At 32.5% G+C, this 26,675-nt stretch overlaps 1 protein-coding gene across 13 annotated transcripts in view; it reads right to left on the reverse strand.

The window, feature by feature from the left end:
* Positions 1-1,994: 1,994 nt before the first annotated feature.
* Positions 1,995-26,675, reverse strand: part of LOC129907382 (PDZ and LIM domain protein Zasp) — a 138,636-nt gene continuing 113,955 nt past the window's right edge. For 2 of the 13 annotated variants that reach the window (XM_055983543.1, XM_055983544.1), the window contains 7 exons: positions 23,646-24,320; positions 23,322-23,504; positions 22,857-23,094; positions 5,321-9,722; positions 3,302-3,485; positions 2,910-3,149; positions 1,995-2,517 (listed from right to left, as the gene is read on the reverse strand). In XM_055983543.1, the coding sequence (XP_055839518.1) occupies positions 2,440-2,517; positions 2,910-3,149; positions 3,302-3,485; positions 5,321-9,722; positions 22,857-23,094; positions 23,322-23,504; positions 23,646-24,320 (6,000 nt within the window). In that variant the 3' untranslated portion in view covers positions 1,995-2,439. Of the gene's footprint in view, positions 2,518-2,909; positions 3,150-3,301; positions 3,486-3,605; positions 4,618-5,320; positions 9,723-14,526; positions 14,657-18,855; positions 18,934-22,856; positions 23,095-23,321; positions 23,505-23,645; positions 24,321-26,675 lie in introns of those variants that run through there. The other 11 variants (XM_055983546.1, XM_055983547.1, XM_055983554.1 and 8 more) reach the window with 10 other exon arrangements.

Raw genomic sequence — 26,675 nt, forward strand, 5'->3', positions numbered from 1 at the left:
ATATACAGAAGTTCATATTTTGAGCTTAGGAACCAGTAAAAAATGACACAAAAAGATTTCATGACATAGGTATTTTTCGTATATTCTTTTCACATGGAATTACTCTACAAGTATTTTTTTTTAGCATTACCTTTGCACAAAACCCTCATTTCAAATTGCTCATTCCCTAATATATTATTTTGGCAAATCGAGAAGGGTCACATAGGAAAACAATATCTCCACTGTTGGTGACGACCTTAAAACGGTGTTATACTTTACGAACAAAGTTCTCACTGAGAAAAATGCTTGAAGATCCTCTAAGCTCGAGTATCTATACTGACGAAAAACTGAGCTTGTGGAATGAGTGAAGATATAACATTATTTCTTGTAACATCACCAAAGTCAAAAAAATCAACGCTGTTGTCCTAATCATCGTTTACAGAACGATCTGTTCTCGGACCTCTGGTAAGCCTCTGCGCTAGACTTTCAACTTTCTGATGTTTTTCCGGATCGAGGAGATTTATCCAAGCAAATTTTAAACTGAGAATTCTTCATCGCAGCAATTGCTGCACATTCACCTCTATCATTTATCTCGAAAAAGTCTTCGAATCGAGTTAATAAAGAATTTTTTAACTTTTCAACTACATGACCACTAAATTTAAGTCTTTCATGTTCTAGAAACAGTACCCTTTTTTTTACCGTCAAAATAGTTGGAAAGAGATACCAGTAGTGGCAGTTTTCCTTACCTTGTAGCTTAAGCCAAAAGGGCAGACCAAATAAGGTAGTCAGCTATGTAGTCAAAATCGCTATTTACAAACAACATCAATTTATTGGATATCGAAATGAGTCAGAAGCTCATAAATTTGATCAAGACTATCGACCAAAACTATTCCAGCGAGTACTGACGGGTTTTTTTTAAACTACACCCTAAGAACTTTTGCAGTTCCTCTCTACTTTTTGGTGATCCCATTTCCACAGAGCCTTACATTTTTTACCACGTTGAAATTTATCAGTTTTGTGGATGGACATTTGTTTAATAGCCTTGCTTGTGTCGGGGCTTGCTATTAAATTCAGGATGTGACTGGCACATCGCAAGTGGTATGAAAATTTGTAAGTGAAGAGATTCATTATTCATTTCATCCTTGTCGTCACAAACATCTTCAAGATCTTCTTCGATTTCGGTTTCCATAAAGTCGTTTTATTTTTTATTTTTATTTTTCTTCTTTGGTTATACGGTACGTAGCGTTAGTTTTGGTCCTAACAAAATATTTCGACTTTCCCTATAGAAGCACCAAAAATTGTTAACTACCAAGAACATTTAGGTAAATCGTTAACTATCTGGTTTAAAGACAGGCGGTTGTGGAATTTTTAATTTTTTTTTTGTCGTCAGTCGTCGCGTCGTTGAATAAAAATTAATAGTTGATTAAAAATTAAAAAAACGTAAATAAAAAAAAAATTAGGTAAATTAATTTTCCAAAAGGAACAAAAAAATTATTTTTTGTCATTTTTTATAGATAAGTATTTACGGTGTTTTTGTTTCTCTATTTGTAAAAAAGTTCTATCTCCAAAGTGTGCCTTACCTTTTTTTTTTGAATTTTCAAAACTATTCACAAATTAAAATTAAAATTGCTTTATTTCTCAAAAAAGTTTAACAATTTTCTTTAAAATCTTAATATATTACAATTCAAACAAATAAAATTTCCTTAAACAAAAAAAGAACCCAGAGTGTGTCCTTTTGTTTAAATTTAAGAAAAATACATTAAGACATACAATAATAATTATTAATTCATTTATAATCAGCTTTAAATCTAGCTCGGTTTTTTTATTTAATTTTTTTTTTTTACAAAGTTAAATTTAAAATATTTAAAAATTCGGATTTTTCTCTAAGCAAGCAAATAATAATCAATTTTTTTTTTTTCAAATAAATAATTTCAAACAGATATAATTAGAGTAGTAATAATATGAGGCATATGAAAATGGTACATGCTTTTAGGGCGTTTATATCGATGATTCTATATTTTTCATTGCATAGCACCAGGCTCAATTCAATATAATTTACACCTTCTTTAACTTCAATACAGTGGAGCAGGCAAAATATCTTACACTATCAAAATTACTACTCATACAATTTTTTTAAGCAAATCAATTATTTCTTTAGTTTTTTTTTACAAAAATATATAATTTAATATCCTCCCTTTCTCTCTCCATCATCGATTAAAATTGACTTTTTTTTTTGTTTATTTTTTTAATAGTTTATAGTAAAAACATACACATTTTTTGTTTATATTTAAAATTAATAAAATGATAAGCTCTAAGCAATAAAAGTAAAATATTTATGTTGTTTTAGTTTTTTCTTTAATTGTTGTTTTTTTTTTTTTTTAGTTTTTGTTCCAGTTTAAATATGCACATTCCCTGAAGTGGTTTTAAGACACAAAATATTTAACGATGGGGCAATTTTTCTTAACGCGCGTGATTCTTGCAGAATGGACGTCCTCCTTTGTTATAGAAGCTTTGTCCTTCAAGATTCTTTTTGCAATACTGAAATAAAAGATTTAAAATTGTTAGTTTAAAGTTTGATGATTTATAATGATGTAAAATGCTAAAAATGAGAAAAAATCAAGCATTTGCTTAAGTATTTACTCAATTTTAATATAGAGCAAGTTTAGGTACATAATTACTTTCGTGATTCCCCTAAATTATCTTAATTAAAGAAGATCACGAAAGTATTGGAAGATATTATTTTTTTTGAGCATGTGCTCAAAGTAGGTATTAACTTCCTAACGTCTGGATGGAGTTTTGAGCAATTACTCCATTTGATAAATTTTTTCCATCCATCCTAAGCTTGTGCTTGATTTTCTTGAAAACACTTAAACTTTTTCGAGTATAAACTAGATAGTTTTTACTTGTTTAATTTTTTTTTGTATACTTACAGTGCAATTGAAGCATTGACTGTGATAGTTGTTGCCCAAAGCTTCAACCCATCTGTCACCAGCTTCAACAGGGAATCCACATGCGAAGCATTTTGTTGTAAAGAGCTCATTCCAATCAGCTTCACAATAAGCCATACCTTCTTCAAGGAAGAATGGAGTGTTGCCAAAGAGCTTGCCACAGTGTGCACAAGTGAAACACTCAGGATGGAAATGCCTTCCAATAGCATTTAAGCAATCACCCTAAACAAAATTAAAAAAGAAATTTAGTAGGTTTGCAATCATTTAATGGACTTTGATAAGAGAAAAAAAATAACTTCTATAATGCGTTATATGTGCTTTTATAACTTCTGTAAAGCTTTATAGAAGCAAATTTCTATAAATGTTGTGCATACCTTAATTTTTCCACTGCATTTGCTGCAAGTTGGAGCCAAGTACTTCTCGAAGCAATACTCGCAGTACAAGTCACCCTTTTCCTCAACGAAGCCAACATCTTGCAATGGGCGACGGCAATTGGCATTGACGCACATGAAGTGATCGGGACACCAGATACGGCCCAAAGCAGTAATGAATGGTCCCCTGTTTAAAAAAAATGACAGAAAAAGTTAGAAATACATCAAAAAGGTTTATAGAGAATTTTCAAAGAAAAAGTCATGCAACACAAGATCGAGCTCAAACCTTAGCTTTTTTGGTACCTACCTGCTAATCTCCTTATCACACTGACAACATATAGGACGCTTACCGTCCTTGAGAAGCTGACTAACCACAGCTTTGGTCTCATCCATTCCTTGATCGTCATCAGCAGCATTTCCCCTTGTAGGTTTGACGGAAATTTCAAAAACAGGAGGATTATTGTCTAAAGAGGGTTCATCACGTTCGATGTATGATCGACGGTCATTGGCTTGAGTAGAGAGCTCTCCGCCTTTGTTGGGACGTTTGTTCTTATTACGGAAGATCACAGTTTCTAGGGGAATCAGTTCGTTTGATGGGGTTTGAGTTGCAGCTGGAGGTTGTGGCGGAGCTGCTGGTGTCTGTGGTTGAGCTTTTTGTTGAACCACTGAAAGTTGAGGTGGTGGTATTGGAACCGTTACCAAACCTACCTTAACTTCTTGGTTTGGAACCATCATATTTTTACCAGAATTTTGTAAATTTTTAGCATCACAGATATCAAGAAGATTCTTCATGTGATGATTTGGTTGTATCAAACCACCATCTCCAACCCCTGTCAAACCTATGTTAACACTATTCTGTTTGAGTGGTTGTTGTTGAACTTTCAATTGTTCCAATGGCATTACAACTTGTGTAGGCTTCAAATCAGCCGGTGCAGTTGGATCGACATTTTTAAAATCTTCCAACTCAAACCGTTTCCTTACAACCATTGGACTTCTTGTCAAAGTGTTAATATTACCAGTGCTACCACTTAGCGTTGTGAGATCATTAGTACTGTTATTTTTCGAATTATTAGCTAATCTAGATTCCAACATGTTGGATATGATTTTACCAGCTTCAGCCATAAAATTATTTTTATTGTTTATTGTGATTTTTCCAATGGAATCTGACAGCATACTTGTTGCATCAGATGTTTGACTAGAACCTGCAGTGATGACAGGTGAACCACCCACAGGAGGTTTGACGATAGTCGGTTTCATGCGGGGCAGTGTGGACGAGCTTATGGGGAATGTCTGTTTCGGGGTGGTGTTAGTATTAGGCTCTGAAAAAAGCAGAAATCGAAAAAAAACAAAAAAACACAAATCAACACAAAATCAAAAACAAAGAAAAACATGCAAACGTCAAAAATTTGTTATTTCTAGCAGAATTTATATCAGATTTATTAGCAGAATTTTTTGCAGAATTTCTAGCAGAAATTGTTGCAAAGCTTTTAGTAAAATTTCTAGTAGAATTTCTAGCAGAATTTTAAGCGAAAATTCTAGCAGAATTTATAGTAGAATTTCTAGAATTTCTAGCAGAAGTTCTGACAGAATATCTAGAAGAATTTATTGCAGATATCTATCAGAATTTCTAGTAAAATTTCTAGCAGAATTTTTAGCAGAATTTTTGGCAGAAATTCCAGCAGATTTTATAGCAGAATTTTTGTCAGAAATTGTTGCAAAATTTCTAGTAAAATTTCTAGCAGAATTTCTTGCAGAATTTGTAGCACTTTTTCAATCAGAATTTTTGGCAGAATTTGTAGCAGAATTTCTAGTAGAATTTCTAGTAGAATTTCTAGCAGAAATGTATCACTAGATCCCTAGTCTTTCAAGCTTGTTATTTTTAATAGCTAAGAATTGAAAATAAGAGTCAGGGACTGGGAAAATTTGTTGCTAAAAAAAAACACGTCAAAACATTAAAACACCTTCAAACTCAAACCAAAAAAACACACACAACATTCAACTCAAACCGATTTGCTCATTCACCTGATCTGCATGTTGCAACTGCTGCACAATGGTACACGTACACCGGACTCAACTGCCTTGTTCAAAATACCGCGACCACGTTTGGGGGCTGAAGTTGCTCCAAAAGCTTTACCTTTGCCGCCAATATTGCTGCTGGGACCTGAACCGGGAGCAGGTTGAGTAGACGGAGTTGGAGGAGGAGGAGCAAAAGAAGAAGTTGGTGAATTACTAACATTCACAGCTGGAATATTAGGCTTAAACAATGGCTGCTTTGGCTGTTGTTGCGATTGCATTTGCTGCGGCGGAGCTTGACTAGCTTGCGGTGGCTTAAAACCTGCCGGACCTGTGGAAGCGGTCGGCTTATATGTGTTATTATTGCTACTCGGCTGCGATTGCATTGATTGTGAACATGGTGCACGACATACATTGCTGCCAGCACCACTGCCAGCACCAGAGCAAACCTTGCCAGTTACCGGACACCGACCGGCAGCAGCACCAACACCACCAGCAGATGGCTGCTGGGGATGATGTGCATGATGAGTCGGTGCCGGGGGTGGCTTATAGGCTGGCACCGGGATGGCACTGGGCCGACTTTGTTGTTGTTGGTTAGTAGCAGAAGCATTTGTTAAGGTGCAGCTTGAGCTAACTGCTGCTAATGACGATGATGATTGCGCGCTATGTGTTTGTTGTTGTTGTTGTTTTTGGGAAACCGATGATTGTGTAGAAGAAGATAATTGTTGCTGTTTGAAGCCTGGCGGCGGACCAACCAGTTTGTTAGAAGAGGACGAAGAAACGACATATTTCTGCGGCTCAGGTTCATAGTGTGGAGAAAGAACAGTCTTAATGGGGAACTTAGAGACGGGCTCTGGCGAAGATAGCTGTGGAAATGTGGTTTCAGTGAGTGTAGCGGCCCGGGCACTGATTGCTTGAGACTGACTGGTCAAATTTGTGATTTCCTGTTCGAGGCCGGATAAACGACGGGCCTGATTGGCAACAAAACCGGTCTTTCCGTAAGAGCTGCGAACATCAGCACCGGTAATAGCACCACCGGTAGTGGAAGTTGTGGTGCTTGAGCTGCTTCCAGTACGGATTTCGATGGTTTTGGCCTTCTGGGTGTGTTCGTATTCTTCGACAACCTTGCGTCTACGTTCGATCTGGGTATTGCCAACTTGCGATGTTGTCTTGCTCTCTAACTGGGATTTCTTCTCTTCTGCAAGACGGGATTCTTTTTCCCGCTTTTGGATTGTAAGATCGCCAACTTGACGTTGCTGTACGACCTCCGGCTTTTCCACGTAGCTGTGGGAGCCTGACTGACTAGCCGTTTGATAGTGCGAGAGAACTTGTCCCTGTTGCTGTTGTTGTTGTTGCATCTGCTGAGCACCCAAGTATGATTGTCCAGTTGTAATCGAACCAACTTGAAGAGTTCTGGGAGATGCAGTTGGCAAGTCGCTGTCCCTTAGCCTTGGGGCACGAATGGCGCTAAGGGGATTTGGTGGTGGACCTGGAGCTGGGGACTTGGCGCGATCTGGACAAGGTGACACAGATCGGCGATCGAACACGTGGCCTGTTGTAGCCGGACACTCTTCAAAGCAAAGTTTCTCAGGGGTTTGATAGAACGGTATGATTGGAGCGGGCTTGTTGATCAGCGACGGGGTGTATGGCCTTGATGGCGGATACGATTCGTCATGAGGCTGATGTTCGTCTAAAGATTGGAAGGCCATAGTTACTGGACCGGAACGGTCTTCAACGATTATTGGAACTGTGGGAGTAGGCGTAAGATATTGTTGCTGCTGTTTTTGTTCGCTGACTCTCGTCATAGTCCTGGAGGCAGTTGAACTTGAACTAGCAGCAGTGTGTGAGGACTTGATAGAACTCTGCTGAATAGTGGACTGTTGTTGTTGTTGTTGTTGGTGTACCTGATGTTGTTGCTTTTGCTGTTGTTGAGCATTTAAGCATGTTCCCTTACAACATGTCGATGAAGACACAGCTTCCGGGTTTGGTGTTGGTGATCGTGAATGAACGAAAGCAAGCGGTACATTCTCTCTTAGCACAGCTGGTTCCGGTAAGACCTTACGATGTGACTGGTAAGTTGGTATTGAGTCTGGATGATGTAAGCCAGATGGGGATAAGCGCGCATGAGTTGGAGGAACTGCCGGCGTTGGTGATGCTGGTGTTTCTACGAAAGCAAGCGGAACATTCTCTCTAAGTTCGTGTGGTTCCGGGGTACGACAGGGTCTCTGTGTTGGCAAAACTGTCCAATTTCTCTGATATTGTGGTATTGTGTCGGGTTTGTGTAGGCCAGATGGGGATGCACGAGCTTTTAAATGACTCAATGGAGAAGGTGGCGGGAAGGGCACTCGAGTATCTTCAAACATCTCATCGATTTCATGAGCAATCACATTCAAATCAGCTTTAGAAATAGCAGAAGAGGTTGAGGTTGACAATAAAGACGTACTTTTAGTCTGTTGTTGTTGTTGGTATTGTTGTTGAACGGACTTGGAAGAAGAGGTAGCACAACAAGTGGAAGACGACATTTGCGAAACATTGCGCTGAGATGCACGACGCTGGGATTCGTATTCGGATTGTTGTTGAGGGGGGACAATTGAACTACGATGAGCACCAGGTGGGAGGGGATCGCGTGATGGTTGGAATGAAGAGGCGACATTAGTCATATTGGCAAAAGCTGATGTTTGACGTTGTTCAGTTTTAGTAGCTGAGAACTCGCAGGTGTCATCGTTGGAAAGGACTTGGAACTGATAAGGTTTCTTTTCTTCGGCTTTCTTTTGCTCTTCAATTATTAGAGTTGCCTTCTCTGGATTGAGAGGGGTGTAGGGGCGATCGGGGGCCGTGATCAAGGCATCGACCATTGAAAGCTTTTCAGTGGGAGTGGGGAGGTCGAGAAGCTGCGAGCAGACATCATGGCCGAAGGGATTATAAGGAGTATCGGGGGCCGTTGTGAGGGCTTTTAAGAATGGAGACTTTGGCCGTCTGTCTTCGCGTTCATAGGGAGTCATGTCGATTGGAGGAGGCAAGTAGGGTTCGGATTCTTCGGGTAAAGGTATCTCGTTGTTGGGATTCGGAGCGAATTGTAGTTTGAAGTCGGGTGCTGTGGTCATAGCATTTGTGATATTTGATCCTTTCGGGGGTGACTCACGCAAGAACACCGGCTCTGGTTCTGGTTCCGGAGCAGGCTTGGGTTCGGGCTTAATCGCAGCCAAACGTTCTGCCTCTTTCTTTCTCTGACAATCTTCTTGTTTTTCTTTTTCGATAGTCTCCGGGTTACATTGGCAGGTGAAGTCACAAGGCTTGGGGCATAGACATTCTACCATATGCACTGGAGTATCCGGGGCTGTAGTCAATGCACGAACCATCGGACTGATCCACTCTTTTGGACATGGGTTGGGAATATTTGTTGGTGGAATTGGTTTCACCGGTGGGATTTCGATTTTTATTTCCGGAGTCGGTTGGAATATTCGTTGACTTTGAAGAATCTCTGATCGATCTTCAACAACTAGTTTCTCTTCTTCAGACTTGGTCTCTTCGCCGCAAACTTTGTAGGTTTCTTTAACACAGATGGGTTCTTCTACTGACTTTTGTTGTGTTAATGGTTCCACAGTCTTCGGAGGTTTTTGTGGTTCTTCTTCTTTCTTTGGAGGAACCTCTTTTTTCGGTGGTTCTTTGGCCTTTCGGTCGGGTTCCATTTGTGGCTCATCGTTGAATTCAACATGTCTTGGGGCTTTTGGGGGAGGTATTGGACTTGGTGTGACTTCTCGGACCATATCAACTAAACGGAATGTACTCAGAGTTCCTGCCAAACTTTCAACACACTCTTGAGCACTTCTTCGTCCGGACAGACACTCCGAGGAGCTAAGGTAGCATTGTTCGTTTTGCTGTTGCATTGCGGCTACCTCCATGTCCATGTGGTAGTCTAACTCCGATCCAGATTGATCATAGCCTTGCATTTGATAGGCTTGTACCTGGGCATTGTACATTCTCTGATATTCTTCAGAAGTCGTAGTTGTGGTTGTACAAGTCGAGGTGTAGCTGTCCGAACTAGATTCAATTTCTGGAGCATTCATGCCTCCTCTCAAACCGGTCAGCTGTGGGGCTGAGCGACTTTGCCATTGCATTTGTTGCTGTTCCTCGTGTTCTTGTTGCAAACGAGTTTCTTCTTCATGTTGGCAAACTTGTTTCTGCTGAATTGGCTTCGGGACTACATGTTGAGTCTCCGGTGGAGCTATGTACAATGGAGCAGCAGTAGGTGTTGGTCGTGAGTCATCCCGAGGTGGCGGCCAAGCGAAGGAGTTTCGAGATTCCCGATTGGCTTCGATGATTTCGGTATCTTCTTCGAAATATGATGCAGCACGATGCTCTTCTACACGACGATGACCTTCACATTCGTAATATTGATGCTGTTCATATTCTATTACCCAGTTTTAGGAGTGTCATATTTTCGAGTTCGACACATTTTCGTATACAACAACCAATTTTCGCCGATGAAGAGAGAGGGGAAGGAATGATAGGATTGTGTTTTGGGTTTATGTAGGAGAGTAATGGTGATGGTAGATGTTTAGTTTAATGTTTTTTTTTTTTGTGATGGCAGAGAGAACCATAAAAAATGTATGAACAGAAATGCATTTTTGTGCAAATGGTTTTTTTCGCATTTTTTTTTTTTTTTATTTTTTCAAAAATCAAAAAAGAGAAAAGTAAAAAATTCAAACTGTTAAAGAAGCGATATTTACATGATGATGCTCAAAAGCAAAGCTATGTTTTATAAAAAAAAAGTTAAAACAGATAAATGAAACACAACAAATAAATTGGCACAAACATGAGGAACAAAAAGGAAAAACAGCTGCAAAAATTTTGGGCTAGGAAAAAATTGTGAGTATTTTGTGTGAAAATTTTGTAGTTTTTTTTTTTTTGATAGACTTGTCACTACCTAATGAAAATAAAGTCAAATACAAAAAAGGTGCAAAGATTTTTGTTCTAAATTCAATGCCAAAGATTTTGTTCAAAATTTCAAATTTTTTTGTTCAAGTTCTTAGGATTTTGGCTCGAAATTCCAAAGAATATTTTTCCAAAGTTTCAAAGATTTTGATTTGAAATTCCAAATGTTTTTGTTCGAAAATCCAAAGATTTTTGTTCAAAATTCCAAAAATTTTGGTTCAAAATTCCAAATGCTTTTGTTCAAAGTTCTAAAGATCTTTGTTTAAAAATTCATAGAATTTTGTTCAAAATTCCAGAGGTTTTGATTCAACATTATAGAGACTATTATTTCAAAATAACAAGATTTTTAAGATTTTATTCAAAGTTTCAAAGATTTTTGTTCGAATTTCAAACAGTTTTGTTCAAAATTCCAAAGATTTCGGCTAGAAATTCAAAAGAATTTTCTTCAAAATTTTAAAGATTTTCGTTCAAAACTTCAAAGATTATTGTTCAAAATTTCAAGAATTTTTGATCAAAATTCCTAAGATTTTTTTTTTCAAAATTCCAAAGATTTTGATTCAAAATTCTAAAGATTTTTGTTCAAAATTCCAAATGATTTGTTCAAAATTCCAAAGATTTTTATTCAATACAATGGAGATTATTGTTCAATATACCAAGATTTTTGTATAAAATACCAAAGATTTTTGTTCAAAATTCCTAAGATTTTTGTTCAAATTAAAAGATTTTTTTTTCAAAATTTCAAAGATTTTTATTCAAAATTCCAAAGATTTTCGTTCAAAATTCCAAATGTTTTTGTCCAAAGTTCTAAGGATTTTTTTTTCAAAATTTCAGAAATTTTTGTTCCAAATTCTTAGGATTTTGTTCAAAATTCCAAAGATTTTTATTCAAAATTACAAAGATTTTTGTTCAAAACTCGAAAGATGTTTATTCAAAATTTTCGTTCAATATTTCAAAGAACATCCAAAGAAATATTTCAAATTTCTGAACATATTTTGAAGAATTATTTCCAAAATTGAAAAAATTGTATTGAAACAAAATGTTTTCAAATGACAAGTCTAATTTTTGTTTGTGTTGGCCGGACCCCAATTTATCTTGATTGATTTTGATTGTGATGAATATTTTTAAGCAAAAGCCTTAGGATTTTCTCAAAAAAATAAAATTGCAACAGTAGATCTATGATTTGAATTTTCATAATAAAAAACGCTCTCAATAAATCTTTCAAATTTTTATTCGATTTTCAAAATGACATGTTAAACTTATTCACATTTGTTTTGCATCCATACATTCAATTGTTTTATTTAGGAGAAAAGTTTTATTCAAACAAAGAAGCAAAAAAGGATACAAATTCTATTTCGCGAATCGTTCTAAATTCAATATTCTTTCATTTCCATCCTCAATTTTCTTCTATTTTTGTTGTTTTTTTTTTTTTTTGTTTTTGAATAATAAACAATTTTTCAAAAAAAAAAAAAAAAAGGAACCCCTTTTTGAATTAACTTGTGCAGTTTGCTTCTAGTGTTATACATACATTTACCCTCTCACAAGATTGTACCTATTCTTATTTTTTTCCTATTTTTTTTTTGTTTTGTTGAAGAAAATTTAAAGCGATTGAACCTATAAAATACATGGAGACATATTCTGCAGATATTACCTTTTATCTTGCATGCATAGGTTTAGTAGAAAAAGGAGTAAGGTATAAAGGCATATGTTAAGGAAAATGTGTATCCTTAAAGTTGGTAGATATACATGTGTACTATACATTACCATATACCTTATGGTAGATAGAGAAGAAGAGGAAATTATATAATTTTGTTTTTGTCGTTTCGCGTGAATGCTTCGGTGAATTGCTTAGTAAAGTGGAAAGATGCATTTCTTCTTATCTCGTTCTTCTTTTAAAAATAAGGATGTTTTGTATATATTTTCTTCTGTTTCATCGCATTTGTCTGTCGTTTATGGGCTTCACTATAATATAAAACCTCAGACAATGACGAAAGGATATTTTCAGCAACATTTTCTGTGTTATTTTATTTACATGTCACAGAAAGGATCAAGTTGTTTGTTTACATTGAAAGCTTAATAGACCGAACAATTATTATTATTATCATTTCGGAAATTTGTTGTCTTGGTTACATATTTAGGTCGATAAACAAATTGATAATCAAAATTAGAATATTGAAACAAAAATGTAAAATAACGCTGTTAAAGGTAAATTTTCGGGTAAAGGGGAATATTGTTGATTTTATTTCCATTTCCTAACATTAAAAAATGTCAAAATAATATTTTTTTAAGAATCAGTGAATTTTCTTCGTAATATATTAAGACGGAAAAGCCAACAAAAATATTGTGCTATAAATATACTGGTATCCCAGAATCAAGTGGCAAACAAATAATATGACCTACATAAATTTGCTCATTAAGGTAAAAAATGTTACACATACGCCATAGTGAACGCTTTGGTTTAATTTTTTAATGTTGTTTATGAAACCATCAGTTGTAAATTTCTTCAATTTCAAATACTAAGATTGCTTGGTAAATTGTTATCATTAGTCATAAGAATAGATGTCAAATTTGTGCTAGCTTAAAAAATCCAAGAAATAGTCGTTAAAAAGTAAAAATATAATAGTGTGTTTAATAAATTGGAACTTTTTGGACTTTTTTTTTAGTTTTTGATGTTTTTTCATCAAACTAACACCTTTTGATTTGATAAATTTCTAGCATAAATTTTGTTTTGAAAAGAAAATCCTATTTAACGCTCTTATTATGTTTGCCATTTTTAAGTTGAAATAAAAAAAAAAGGTTTGCAGTTTTTTCGTATTTTTTATTCTAAAAGATATGTTTCAGTGTACCAAATTTCATGACCATTCTTCAAAAAAAAAAAAAAAAAAAAAAAAACAGGCAAATGATTTTTTAATGCAAAAAGCGCCAAAGTCACCACTGTCGCACGGTGAGTTGACAGATAATATTTTTGCGGACGTTAGAAAGTCAAAATTTATCTCAATACGTAGATTTTTCTGTAGGTTTTTATTCCTCACTATTCGAGAACAAAAAAGAAACTCGAGGACAGTTGCAACAAAATATAATTAGTACCCAGACATCGGTGATTTTGATTGTTTTCGGCGTCAAAAATTATTTTCCATTAAAATTTTTTGAATTAACTAATGAATTTTTTGCCTGTATAAGTTCTTCAGTGTGATGAATTCAAAAAGAATTTTACTCTTTTGTACAAGATTGAAAATGTAAATTGAACTTTATTTTTTAGGTCAATGTATGAGTTACGAATTTAAAAACTAGGTACGTACTTTTATGTCAAAAAAAGTTTTATGATGCTTAAAATGAAATTTTTAACAAATTGATACCTGATTGTAGAAATTTGACTTGACTTGAAATTTGAATCTAATCAATTTCGAAATATACCAATTTTTTTAGATTTTATCATCAATATTAACAACTTTCTTATATCAGACTTCATAGAAAGCTTGAATGTAATATTGTTGCCAAAAATTTCAATTAGCTGTGGTGATCAGCCGGAAAGTTGAAACATTGATTGATTCTGAAGCCTCCTTGAGTGTCAAGAAATTAAAAAAAAATTGAAAAGAAATTAAAACTTGGTCAAGAAAATTTATCTTAAAGAGCTAAAAAATATTTAAAAAAAGGTATTCGAAAATCTCGATAACCAAAGTTAATACCAGAAAAAAAAAATTTCAAATTCAACTTAACATAAGACAACAATAATGGCTGTAGTTATCTTAATGTAGTCGGAATTAAAACAAAACAAAAAAATTACTTCGGTAACATTAATTTTTGAATAATTAATTCGAATAATTATTTAACTATTTTTTTTTAATTCTTTAGAGATTAAGTGAAGATTAACTTTAAAATTGAACGTGCAATTAAAATTGTTATAAAATAAAGATCGAAAAATTTATTTAGAGAAGAAGATGTTTTCACAACAAAAAAGCACATTCATATTGTTTTTAAAAATTAATATAATATTAAAGTTAATTAAACTTTGACGTGTTAAACGTAGTTCCACATACATATCAATAGTTTTCATTATATATGTATTTGAATTTAGTATTTAGAAGAAGATTTAAAAAAAAAAAAAATTAAAAGCCAAAATTATTAGTCGGATTAGAAATTTTGTATAAATTCGAAACAAATTATAACATACCTGGGAATTTAACTTATATAAATAATAACTTATTTTTAAGAATTTTATATAAGGATTTAGAAAAAAATTGGTATGTTTTATTGCAGAAAATATTTATTTTTGGATTTTTTATTTAAGGATCAATTATTCATGGTCTTACAAAAATCAAAGTATTTTTTTCAAAAATTTAGATTTTTTTCATTTGAAAGAAATTAATCCTTTTCTCACACATCCACATGCATCTCAGTAATATTGGTATCCTCCTGATCAATTGGGAAACAAAAAACAAAAACAAGGAATAAATTACAATAAAGAAAAAAAACAGGATTGCAAAAATAGAAAGTTGTCAAGGATATCTAAGAAAATAATTATTGAATAATTGAGAACTTGATGAGTCGTATTTATGTGATATCATTGTTAACATTTAGAAAAAACCTACTCTACTTAATTCTTAATAATAAAAGGCTTTACGAAATTCATTGTATCATTTGCCGTTCTGTCGAGTCTAGAAGATATTATTCCACTCAAAGACAATTTGCGACATTAATTCCCAAATTTTTGTATCTTAATCATTGGCAATTGAAATTGTATTCTTCCGCTTGAACAACACACAAGAAGCACCCAATCACACATATATAAATAACAAATCCTTTATTTTCGACTCCAGACTCCTTAAATAGCAAACCATAATGATCAAACAATAACAATAAAGTCCGAATTCCGAGTACAAATTAGCTCTATTATTATGGCTATTCATTTATTTTGATAACTTTTTTTGCCAAAAGGATGAAATTTTCTTCATGTGTGTGTGTTTGCTAAGGACAAGGTATAAAATTCCCATTTAAGGAATATTATTATCTGTCCAATTTCGAGAGCTCATCATTCAATTGACCCGTATTATGTTGATGTAGAATAATATCATATCATTTTACTTTATTTTTTTTTTTGCACAAACTCGAACCTTTTTTTTTTTTGAGTTGGTATTGGTTGATGGCGCAAGCATGTCCTAAAGCTTTGCTCCAATTTTTTGTTTTTTTTTTTTTTCAATTTAATATATTAAAATCGAAAAAGGATGAAAATGAAAAATATAGAATATTATGACATAATATTCAGGAAACTGAATATAATAAAAAAAAAAATATTCCATGAAATGTCCTCATTTTAAAATATTTGGGTTGAAATGTGACCCATTAAAAGAAGAAAAGTTGGGACAGAAAAATAGTATATACCTCTGCTTGGGTTTATTTTATTTAGATTTTGGTTGGTATAGGTATGTGTATTTATATGATGACAGGACACTGTCATTTTGGTGTTATCGCCAGGCGCTCTTTTGTATCACATTTACGACGAAACGTGACCAGAAATGATGAATGAAGCAAAACTAGATATTGAAATTTTTTTTTGGAAAAAGCATTTTTAAGGATTTATAATAAATGTAGGTAGGGTCTTTTTTTCATGTTATAGTACATTTGTTGGCAAGGATTTTTTTATATATTTCATTTTTTTCTTTTTATTGAAATGTTTTGTGTGATTTAACACAGTTATGAGAGTATTTCAACCTTTCACTGATATTGGATTGAAAATAAATCAATAACTTATATTTTATTTAAAATTTTTTTTTTCAAAAGTAACTATGCTGCATGGTAGTCAGTTACTAGATACTGGTATCGATCGTTTCAGTTTACTAAGAAGCATTCATTAATCCGGTTCAAACTATTTTTCACGAAAATTTACGTTTTAAAGTGTTATTTTGTGAGCGATAGAACCTTGAAAGCAAACTCTCGAACCAAAGTGCGTTACTAATATACGAAAGTAACAAAACTAACCAAAATATCGTAAGTACCAAGCGTATATCGTAATATAACAATACCTACGTACAAAAAATACCGAAAATGCGGAAACATACGAGGGTAACGCGTTACGATATCATGGATGCAGGTATTACAACCAAAAGTAACGCATACATCCGGGTACTCATTTTGTCATTACTTTCACTGCCCTACTTTCAATCGAAGAAATTCGTTATCAGTCGATGATTTAGAATTAGTGGCTAGCCGGAAAAGAAAGAAGATCTGCGAACAACATTTGTGATGGTTACTTAATATGCAAAACCTTAACTTTGTAGTTTAGTACATTTCGATGTTCTGAAGAAGCTTTAAGTGCACAGAAAACTTAGTGAAGAAATTTGTTCATGCAACCTCGTCAACTGGGAGTTATCGGCTGGATATACAATGCGTTACGAAGACGACTGTTTACTTTGGTGCTGCGTTACATATAGGTTACATCTTTAAAAGTTTGTATCAGCTGAAAGTCTGAACATGCCACAGGTTTCTTGACTAGAATCTGACTTAAACATTCCACAAACAAGTCGTGTTTGAGTTTTAAAGCAATTTTTTGAAAAATATTAGTAAATTTTTGCCCAAATCAGATTATTATTAATGATGGATTGAACGAGGAGGGTTCCAAGATGCTTGTCGACATTTTCAAAAATTTTAAAATTTGATTCTGTTCAAAAAGACTTCATATTTAATAGCCGATGGTAACGCCCATTAGCTGTAACAATCAGTTCAAACTTATTAGGATTTTTTATAACAACAAATTTGAGAAAGTATAAGCTATTCAACATTGGCCTGATTTCTTTAACAAGTTTACAGATTTTTCAATATACAAACTTTTGAAGAAGGAGTAGAATTTGATGATAACAGTTTTGGTGGAGTAACGAGTAACGTTATGCATAGGACACCATTGGTCGATCAAAAACGACAAAAATATTGAGTTGTTTATTCCTGAAAAGTTATTGATTTTCTTATTTTAATTTATTCAAATTCGGTGATTGAAATGGCTAAAAAAAGCGATTTAATTATGAACATTAATTATTTTAAACTTTAAAAATTGGATTAAAAGTATAATCCTTTTTCTATATTTCAAACTAAAACAAAAAAAAAATTGAAATGGTAGTCCTTGAAGCCACTTTAACAATCAATCTGGCTTCTGGCTAGACTGAATGCTCTCACATGAAAAATAATTATAAATTTTAAGTACTTTGACCAAAATAATGAGCATTTTAATAAAAATAAAAAAATGATTTTGTATAAAAAAATATACATACATATACACGAAAAAAAGTTATTGTGTTCACAACATTAAATCGCTTGCAATTTTTATTCATATTTATTTTTTTTTTTTTTTGTATTTCCAACCAACTAATTAATCCTCTTAAAAATATTATCTCCACCAATTCTGATGTAATATTGTTGGAGAGTTTTTAATTTTTTGTGTTGCCTGAATGAATATAATATTAATGATAATTTTAAGTACCTACCAGATGGTGTTCATTTTTTGTGAGAATTTAAAAAATTAAAAAAGAGTATATACTACGCAATTTCTGTGTGTGTGTAAAAAAAAATAAAAACCAAAAAAAAAAAAGAAAGACTTGTATATTTATCTCATTTACCGCATCAATTGCTACTGCAAGTTTAATAACCAAACACAAACACATCACAAACACCGACCGGTAAAAAGTAAAAAAAAATAAATATGTTTTTACTCAAAAGGATACAGGACGTTGGAAAAAAAGGACCCTACTGATGTGCTCTTCCACGCATGCAAATCATTTTTGTTGCTTCAATTTTGGCACTCAGAAAGTATTTTTTTACATAAATATTTTATTTTTATCCATTTTAATTTCGTTAATTGTTAAGCCAATAAGGAAGGTTGTTAAAAAAATATAATTGCATACTTTTTTGCGTGTATTCTACCTTCATAGGGAGACTATGAAGAGCTTTATCATCATTTTTCCCAACTGAGAACAAAAAAAAAAGGAACTGTGATTTTTTTTGGACAAATTCAATAAATCATCAATATTGATGGATATGTGCCCTCGTGATAGCCACACCAAGAAGTCAATAAAAAAAAAAACAAACCAAAAATAAAAAAGTTCATAGAGGAGGTGCCTGAGGGGAGGTTAATTGATTTTTTTATTCTCCTTTCCATAAATATCATTAATTTTTGTTATATTTTTTTTTTTGTTTATTTAATTTGAAATTGGTATTCTCGACGAACGATGGTCGAAGGACGATATGGAGATGGCGGTGTGGTGGCTTCGAAAAAAAAATTACATGAATTAATGAATGGTCTAAAGCAATTAATGGAAGCGTCTGATAATAATTTATATGGCACTGTCACTACTGTTGCAATATTAAAAGTAGGTATACAAAATTATAGCAAAAATAAAAAAAAAGGACGAAATAAATATATTTTTTTATGATTGGTGTGGATTGCTAATATATTATCCTCGCACAGGACAAGCGAGTCGAGTCAAGCAAATAATATCAGATGCAATATTTGTATTGGGCAAACGTTGTGGAGGCTTCAGCAAGGAAAGCAAGTTTTTTTTTTATATTTTGTAAGGATTTTTACTGTGTGTATATTTGTAAAGGTTTTTTCGTTTTTTTTTTCATACCTCGGTAGAAGTTATTATTGGGTCCGGTGGTGGTAATGGGCTTTCTGTATTGTGTTGCATAGAAAGAGTGTGGGCGTCCTATGTACAATACACATACATAATACAGTAATATATACAATAGAACATAAATGACAGGTTTTGAAAGATGTTAAAATTTGTTTTTTTTTTTTTTTTGGTAAGTGTAAGTATTAAATTTTTAATTCTCTGTTAGATGGATGTGTGTGTTTTTTTTTTTAATTTATTGGCCACAGAGGAAACAGTTTTGTTTTTTTAATAAGGATTTAATTTTGTTTTTAAAATTATTTTTGTCAGTAACAATTTCAATTTCATTTTGCCAAATGTACAGTTTTTTTGTCGGAGAAGTGAATGAAATGTCAGACCTATAAAAATATTTTTAGATATTTATAAGGTATTTAAGTTTTTGGTTTGATAAATTCTTTTAGATCATTTTTTATATTTTTAAATACTCTTACCGGGCAAGCTTATCTATGAGATTATTGAGAATCATCAGTTAAAATTGACAAATTTACGTAATTATAAAAAAATACTGTGTGCAACTCGCACGTAGTAGAAGTGAAACCTTAAAAAATAATTTTTCTTGAAAAAAAAAATCGAAAAAATCTAGCTTTTTGTTTTCTTATAACAATATAAAGTAAATTATATATCATATTAAAGGTTATAAGGTATTTAAGCTTTAAATATTTTCTTTAATCATGTCTGTCCGACATCTACAAAAGAATTTTTTGAAGCAAGAAAATTAATCATTTTTTCTTCCATCACCTTAAAGTCGATTATTTTGTATGACAACCAATAATAAATTTTCTATCATCTGAAAGCCTATTATTTAAGCTTTAATTATGATGTTTCAATCATATTTGTACGACATCTCGAAAAAATGTTACAATTTTTTTAAAGGCTAGTCATCGGCAACAGGTGTTTTGATGTATTTTTCAAGTTTTTCAATTTAAGATTGTGTAACTTGTAAAGCACGTACCGTTATGTGTGATATATCAAATGAAAAGTTATATTATTAACATGCGTATTAAAGTTTAGTCGAATTTGTATGTGCTCTAGGTTAAAAGATATAACGTGTTTAGGAAAAGAACATCTTTTTACCGTTATCTCAGGATTGTGAATATAAAATTCATTGAAGTTTTTCCTTTTTTTCGTTTCATCTTGCTTCAAATCACTAGGATACTTAAGAAGGTTTCACTTCAAAAAAGAAAAAGAAGTGCCTTTTGTTGGTAATTGACAAGAATTTCAATATTTTACCGATGTTTCGATGGTGATTGCCATCTTCTTTAGGGGATGTTTCATTTACAAAATAAATTTAACGATTTGTATGTTCAAATGTTTATAATCTTTCAATTTATTTGTAGGTATTAAATCCTCTGGAAAAGATGGCAATCACCATCGAAACATCGGTAAAATATTGAAATTCTTGTCAATTACTAGCAAAAGGTCCTTTTTTCTCAAGTAAAAACCTAGAACTTTTTTGCGTCACTCCAGATTTTGAAGTGCAATATATCAAAACATTTAAAAAGGAAATTTTTTTTAAGGGAAATTTTTGCCAAAAAAAGTTTCTCACTGAAATAAAAAATCAAAATCTTTCGATTATCCATAGTTAAAAATTTTTTAGTGTGTATTAAACTTTCTGATAACAAGACCATTTTTCTTTAAAATCTATGGTTAAATTATAAAGATATGACCATTTTTGTAACGATCAATATTTTCAGACTCTTTTTGTTACTTTTTGAGTTTTTGTCTATAACTTGAAAAGCAAGCCGAATTTGAAAATTTTTATTTAGTATTTTTTTTAGATAATTAAATATCATATCGATATAATATTATATACTTTAAAAAATTTTAAAAATAAATTATTCTAAAAAAACTTAAGAAAAACTATTCAAAAACTAAAACTGGATAAAATATGGACAAAATCTACAGTTTTTGGTCTTTTTTAAGCCATTTTTCTTTAAATGTTTTGATACAATGCACTTACAAAAGTTGTTTTAGTGTTTCTTGTTTATTTGTTCAGCTTTCAGGTGCTGGTTTTTGTCTTCAGATTGATCGTTTATCACTCAAGATATAGCCCGAATACTAAGTATGCTGGGAAAAACCACGATAAAAAACTTGGAAAAATCATGTCTCGAAAACCTATCCATAAACATTTTTTTAGATAAGATTTTTGAATTTTCTGTTCTCAAATCTATACCTACAAAAAATATAAAGGCACTCCAAATTTTTTTTATTTTTTTTGTTAACTAGTGTTATCTATTAATTAACAAAAAAATACTAAAAAATGTTTGCATACAAAAGAAATATTTATTACAACTGAAATATTTATTACAACTAAAAAATAAAATGCACGACTGGGTCGCACGTACTTGCTCTTGTAGTTCACAGTATCTTTATCTTAAATATCTATTGGAAATTTAAGATTTTGTTTAGTGTCGAGAAAAAAGAAATCAAAAAAAAAAAAATCGAAAGTTTAAAAATAAAATTAAAATTTTTTTTTTTTTCAAAAATGTTGTTTTTAATATTTTTTTTTTAATATTTTATACTTCAAAATGATGTCTGTAAATTTTTAATAAAATTGACTTATGCTTTGATGAAATATATGAATTTAAAAAATATGTCAATTTTTGAAAAACGGCAACGCCATATTTCCGTTCTCCGCATTTTTTGAGAAAAACTGAAAACACAGTTTTGTTAAAATCAATAAGAGTATTGCGCACACCAAATTTAATCGAAATCGTTAGAGCCGTTTTCGAGAAATTTGCAATACCTCGAAAACGTTATATGGGAGATATGCATTAAAATGGAGATATTAAAAAAATAAAAATAGGGAATTATGTAAAAATCATCTGTACCAAGTTTCAAGCAAATCCATCCATCCGTTTAGGCCCTAGCTCGATGTACAGATGGACGTACAGACGCACAGACCGACGGAAGGCATGACGAAAACCACTTTTTTGATCTTCTCCATAATCGTAATGTTGGTTTTGATTAAAACCTCGATTTTTTTTTTCTACACGAAACCAATACTTGCCCTATAGAGCAAGTAAAAATCTTATTGCGGCTGAAAAATATTTGCATTAAAAATATGTATTTGTTTCAAATAAAAAAATTCAATGCATTAAATATTTTTTTTTTTTAATATTCGTCAAATTTCATAGAATTTTGACTATTTGGCCTTTTACATTCGGTTCAATTTTATAGTTGAAATAGCTTAAGGCCAAATAGTCAAAAATGTAAGAAATTCGACGAATATTTTTCAGTTTTTTTTAATGCAAAATTTGTTATTTGTAATAAATATTTTTTTTTAATGCAAATTTTTTTATTGCAACAAATATTTTTTTTCAATTTCAAATGTATTGTTATTCAATTGATATTCTTACAACTCTATTTTGTTATGATAGGTAGGATAGTACAAAGCCCTAAAATTTGTCCATTCTAATCCCAGGCATCTGGTACCTATATGCAAAACAAAAGAGCTGACGTAAATACATTAACAACAGAATAAAAATTTATCGACTTTCTCAAAATATCCAAGAGAAAATAATAAACTTTTAGTTAAGTTTCAATTTTAACTTTAAAATATTCCCATATCCGATTTTATCCGATATAAAGATTAACTTGATTCCATATAAAAAGGATTTATCAAACAAAAACTTTCTTGCAACATTGCAATACCAGGCTACACAAACAAAAGTACCATTTGATTTAGATTAAATTTCCAAAAATGCAATAGATATTAGAATGCAGGACCTATAAAAGCTCTAACTCATTTTGAGGTGTGAGGTCGTCCTTTTGGTCCCTAAAAGACCAACATAGAACTGGCATTTCATTCACTTTCCATAAATTTTAGTTCCCAATTTAACACAAAACCTATTTAATCCAATTCCAATTCAATATTGACACTCCCTCTGCCCTGTAGACTGCTTTTAGGAGCAAGCGAGGGAGTGCCAAGGGTTTGAGAAGAGGCTTGATATACATACCTTGGGGACCAGCATTGCTCCTTGGCAAAGTAGCATACATATTGCTAGCTGGCTGTTGCTGATGTTGTTGATGCTGAACTGGAATTTGCCTAGGTTGGTTCCAGTTGTTGTTGTTGTTGTTGTTGTTGCATCCAGCCTGATTGGCTACTTGTGGTGGTGGATATGAGGTTGGTGATTTGGGGGCAGCTGCCGGAGCTGGAGCTGGAGCACCATATGGACGAGCAAAGCCCTGATTTACCTGTTGGAGTAGAGAGAGTGTAAAAAATTTTAAAGCAATTCGACATTTTTAAAACCACAATTTGTTGGCTTTATAGTATCAGTGTGTGTGTGTGAGTCAGATTGTATTTATTTAAAATTTACATAAAACTTGTATGTGCCAGTGCAACACAACATTAAACAGAGTAAATATATAAAATGCGCAGCCAAGAAGTATGCAATAAATTTTGCTGTTTGCAGCTTACTTACCTTATAGTTGACTGAGACTCCCTTACCGGGTGGGATAACGCTGCGTATTACGTTACCCTGACACGTAACGTATTGGAATTGATCCCCTTCTTGGCCCTGCCCGGTGCGTGAGTTAATTGAATCATCAGCTCTGCCACCAGAGGGGGCTGATCCTTGTCCGCTGCCAATGTTAACGCCAACACCCTGCGGGAAGTTAAATAATTTAATCCCGTCTGAGGAGGTTTCAGAGTTGTCGTGGTCATTATTGTTGTTGTTATTTGTGTTTGTATTCGAGTTACTGTTTAATTTTTTATTTGAATACTCTTTCAAAAATTTACTATATACATTTGTTTGGATGCTGCTGCCCGGGTTGTTGCTGCCAGATGATGCATATCGATTGTTCGAGTTCATATCGTTTTCGTTTTGCTTGCCACTTTGATTAATTGTCATTGGATTCGGGTTCGGGTTTAGTTGTTGTTGTTGTTGTTGAAGTTGTTGTTGTATTTGATTGTATTGATGATGCTTTTGTTGTTGCTGTGATGATGGTAGTGGTGGGGGTGGTGGGGGCGGCAACTGAAAGTCTGTAGCAGTTATTATACCACTTCCAGTCGAGGACGATGTCGACTGTTGTCTCGAATGTCCTGGTGACGATGATGATGAAGATGCAAATCGGTCTAATGACAGAGTTGATGTTGAATTATAATTGTTATTGTTATTATTATTATTGGCAGGGTTGCCAATATGATTGTTTAAGGAATTTTCAATGATTGCATTGTTGTTGTTGATTGGACTGCAACTACTATTATTGTTGATTCCATTTGTTGACGAATATGGCGACAGAGACAAGGACGATGAGGAGGCTGTCGAAAGGCTACTATTTGTACGGGAATGATTGTTTAGGGTTGTGTTTGTTAATAAATTGTTTCCATTGCAAAAAGCATCTTGTATTTGGAATTGTTGAAGTTGTGTTGGTGATGGGGGCGGTGGCAGTGGTAGATCAGAAATGTTTGTGCTTTCAATCTGAATGTGCGGATTTTTTTTTGGTTTAGTAGGCAAATAGGCGGCACACAAATGTTATTTAGCAAAAAAATAAAACAAAAAATAAAAAACATTTAAATTGTTAGTTATTAAAAAAACTTTTATTTTTTTTATTTTGTTTGGTTTTGAGTGTTGTTTCAATTGAAAATGTGTTTCCTTTTTTTTAACCATAGAGACTATTGTTGATAAAGTGTTGATATTTCCTTATTTTCATTTAAAATTTTTCTTTGATATTTTCAAATTCAACACCTATTATACTATTTTTTTAAAACGACCAATCGTTATAATTTCATATACCTATACGAAGAAAATTTAAAACACTCCTGAGAAATAGTTCAGTCTACTGGAAAAAAAAAGAGATAATTTTATGAGGAAACAAGGAAGCAAATTCGAATGGTGCATTCTGTGAGTCTCGCCTGCTTCTTATGCATTATTGCGAATTGAATATACAATCAATGTGCTTTTCTTTGAAGTTTGGTTTAATATTTGAGCCAAACACAGATTTTCTCATAAAATCATATTTTTTGTTTTTCTCCAGCAGAATTAACATCTTCATTAGTTATTCTTGATATTTATTTTACAAATTTTGTAATAGGTACTTTATGGTTGCTCTTTGGTTTTATTTTTTTAAATTAAAATTAAAATTTTTGTTAACAAAAACTATTTTTTCAGGGATTGCCTTGGTTATTTAAGGTTAAAACCTCAAAGGAATGAGTGGTTTTCAAAAATTCAGAATTTTGAAAAAAAGGAACAAAAAATTTACTACCTGTCTTTTTTTTTAATTTTTCGTACCCGAGTAAAAATATAAATTGAATTTTTAAAGGAGAAAATTTTTTTTAAATTTTGACCGCTGCACCACAGCTGCACCACCGCTGTTTGGCGGAAAATTTCGGCGCACCACCGCAACACCACGACTGCACCACGTCCGTACCATTTCATATTGAAAAAATTCGCTGCACCATGATACATAATTTTGGATTATTGAAAAATAAAAAAAATATCGACGAGAAGAAGATTCGAACCCGAGTATCCAGAGCACTTTCAATTACAAGTCCAAAGCCTTAACCACTCGACCGCCAAGTCATGTTTGTACGAACTGGAAATTTGTTACTTAAGTCAAAATAATTTTGAAGACTGCTTAAACATTTGTATAAGTACGAGAATAGAATTTTTGATCATGGTGCAGACGTGCGGATGTGGTGCAGTTGTGGTGCAGCTGTGGTGCGGCGGAATTCCATTATTACTGGGGTAAGAGGTAGGTACCTACTTCTATTTAGAATTTCGTAAAAATCTTTATAGTCTTTCCATTTATTTTATTTTGTTGTAGCGGCTGAGAAATTTTTGATCATGGTTCGGACGTGGTGCAGCGGTGGTGCGGCGGAATTCCATTATTACTGGGGTAAGAGGTAGGTACCTACTTCTATTTAGAATTTCGTAAAAATCTTTATAGTCTTTCCATTTATTTTATTTTGTTTTCAATTTTTATCCCTATACTCACTAATATTTTCTTTTTTCTAATAGAAAACGATTTAAGAAAATATTCTTTTCTTGAAAATAAAAAAAAAACTAAACATCCCACTTTTTCAGTAAAATTGTTATTAAAATTAAATTTAAAAAAACACTTAAAATGGTAAAAATGATGTATGGATATGAATTCCAAGAAAACTGTTGGACGAAAATCAAGAAAGAAAACGAATAACAATTTTATTTGGAATAAAATAAAAATTGAGAAATTGGTTTTGGTGTGACAAAAATAGAACCAGTTAAAGTAAATGCTACACAAAAATATAAAAAAAAAAAAACAATGACTTTCACTCGAGTTTTGACTCTTTTAAATATGAAACAATTTCGTAAAAATTGCTCATAGACAAATATCCTTTTCACAAAAAAAGTGCAAACTGACGCAAAGTACAAAGTTCGAAAGAAACTGATCCATCATGATTCATGATCCATCCGGCTTCTTAAATAATAATAAACCGAAGCAACATTTTAAATTCATTAAGGAAAAGTGTTTTTTTTTTAGATGTCAAAATTTGAAAAAAATGTCATCACATTCGGAGTTGTACTATCTGAATCCCAAAATTATAGCTATTTTCGAGCTTGTGTTTTTTTTTAGTTTAGCTTAAAATCACATAGAAGCTTAAATTAGAAAACTACACCTTGATCAGATTTTTTTTGATAGTCTAAAATATGCTTGTTTTTGAAAGAAGAAGGTTTTATTTATAAATTTTGATTGTTAAAAATTTTTAACAGAAGTATAAGAATGAGGACATTTAACCACAAAAATCTTCATTATAAGCAATTTTTTTTTTTTATATAAACTGTGTATTTAAAATT

The sequence above is a fragment of the Episyrphus balteatus genome, chromosome 1, assembly GCF_945859705.1.
Source record: "Episyrphus balteatus chromosome 1, idEpiBalt1.1, whole genome shotgun sequence".
Classification (NCBI taxonomy): Eukaryota; Metazoa; Arthropoda; class Insecta; order Diptera; family Syrphidae; genus Episyrphus; species Episyrphus balteatus.